At 42.5% G+C, this 2,189-nt stretch overlaps 1 protein-coding gene across 1 annotated transcript in view; it reads left to right on the top strand.

Annotated features, from left to right (window-relative positions):
* Positions 1-2,189, top strand: part of LOC101863186 — a 16,735-nt gene that overhangs the window by 13,276 nt on the left and 1,270 nt on the right. The window contains exons 4-5 of the mRNA XM_035969769.1: positions 159-244; positions 1,763-2,189. The exon at positions 1,763-2,189 is cut by the window's right edge and continues 1,270 nt beyond it. Of these exons, the coding sequence (XP_035825662.1) occupies positions 159-244; positions 1,763-2,189 (513 nt within the window). The remainder of the gene's footprint in view (positions 1-158; positions 245-1,762) is intronic.

Below are 2,189 nucleotides of genomic sequence, written 5' to 3'. Positions count from 1 at the left end.
CCCCCCCCAATAAACCACTTTTAATGTGTTGAAGATCCACTCGTTACGTAGTATTAAGTATCCCGCATAAAAATAAGCACATATACATGTATATCTACTCGAAATAGTAGGCCACTTCAGTGTTTGAACTGACCTATCCCACTCTGCGGAATTCCCAGATTATTCCATCAAGTTTTGTCTTCGCTGTGGTATCACAGACCGTTACTTCCGTAGCCAACGAGAACTCTCACTTTTCACTTTGCCAGTATCCTGTAGAGTAGCTTTTCGCCGAACGGGCAGAACTTAATTGGCGATGTTGAGCACGCCAGCCCTGGTCCGCCCTCGGCCCGGGGCACAGCAAGGGTTAATCAACAGCGGCTGGTTTACACAAGAGAAGACTCTCACAGCGTGAGGGGGTTAATCAAAGAAGAGCTCTTTTGTCAATAAAAATTACTCGGGTTTGGGGCTGGAAAGAGTTGTTTGGCTTGCACGGACAATGATGAGAGTGATAAAGGGGAGTAATTTGCGCAAAATACAGAAGGATTGGAGGGAGCAGCAGGAAAACGAGGATGTGCCAGGGATCTCCTCTGTCGGCCAAATACTGAGACTGATAACTCATATTTCTGGAATCTTTGAGGATACCTCTCAGGGGCTCTTAATTCAACATTCTCTCCGCGAAAGTCAATTTACCACTTCTCTGTGGTGCAGTTTGCGGGTGGGATAAAGGGGTCACTGACAGACACTACTTCTTTCCTTTCTCTTTGCTATTTCTGTCTGTTAATTTTTGCTTTTCTTACCCTTGCATTACATTATAGTTTGGGTTGTTGCAGGTCCTGCTTCTTTTACTATCCCTCGGTTCGATCTCTCTGATCGTCGTATTTTGATCAACACTTAAAGCATAGCTTAAAATTGACGCGATACTCATTCTAATAACAATAAACAATATAAATAAATAATTGCTATAGTATTGTTTCTATTTGTTCCAAATTTTAAAGTTAGATGCAGTTTGTGAGATGAAACTGCGGGCAGTTTGGGGTTTGTATGGGTTTATCAGACTTAGGTCCGATTTTTGTTTCATTGTTTTTGCTTTTTTGTGTATGTTTTGTTGTTGTTTTTTTGTTGTTGTTGGGTTTGGGTTTAAGTTGGGTTGTTGTTTTTTTTGCGGGGGTGCGAGGGGGGGGGGGGGTAATTTTTGTTTTATTTTGTCTCTCTTTAAATATTTTCCCTTCCAATCCGGTGTCCTTGGCTGAAAGACATGTAGTACGCTACCTTCTAATTAGTATAAACTTGCCTACTAGCCTTAGCCTTGTTGTACATATGAACAAGGCCAGATAGTATCATCTTAACTTGAGTCAAAAGGTTCCAAGATCCAAACCTGCCAGCAACGCCAACGTTTTCTTCGCTAACATAATATTCTCCTTTTTCCTTTTTTAGAAAATGCCTATAAAAATATGTATATTTATTCAAATCTGCTAGCACGTGTGTGTGTGTGTGTGTGTGTGTGTGTGTGTGTGTGTGTGTGTGTGTGTGTGTGTGTGTGTTGTTTGCGTGTGTGTGTGTTGTTTGCGTGCATGCGCATGTGTATGTGCGTGCATGCGCATGTGTATGTGCGTGCATATGTGCGTTTGAGCGCGTGTGTGTGACTGAGTGCGTACAAATAAAATTAAATATAATGACTGCATATTTTCTGTAAAGGGTTATAAAATCCAGTATTTTATAAAGCTTAATTTAATTAATACTTTTTTTATGTTTAAAAGCTAAAACATGTTTAAGGTATATTTAGATTTTAAAAAACTTAATCCTACTCCTCTTTTTTCCTCTCTCAGGAGAAAAGCCATATAAGTGCACACACTGCAGCAAGGCATTCAGTCAATCCTCCAACCTCATCACCCACTGCCGCAAACACACTGGTTTCAAACCCTTCACCTGCACGCGATGCGGGCGAGCGTTCCAGCGGAAGGTGGATCTGCGACGTCACACAGAAACACAACACGTGCAGGACGACATAACGTCAGAGAGGCCTGGAAGTCCCACCGATGGACCCTCTCATAATCCTCTTTCCACACCTCATGCGAAACAAGCCACACAGACCAGGAACGTGTTACCTGCGGGAGACCACCTCAAAGACTCTGACTCCGTACTTCTGTTTTCTCGGGGTAAAGATTCTGGAGCGAACTGGAGCCCAAACAACACTCAAAGAGACCCCGCAA

Source organism: Aplysia californica, unplaced genomic scaffold, assembly GCF_000002075.1.
Source record: "Aplysia californica isolate F4 #8 unplaced genomic scaffold, AplCal3.0 scaffold00180, whole genome shotgun sequence".
NCBI lineage: Eukaryota > Metazoa > Mollusca > Gastropoda > Aplysiida > Aplysiidae > Aplysia > Aplysia californica.
Note: the sequence above shows the minus strand (reverse complement) of the source record. Positions and strands in the feature narration are given on the sequence as shown.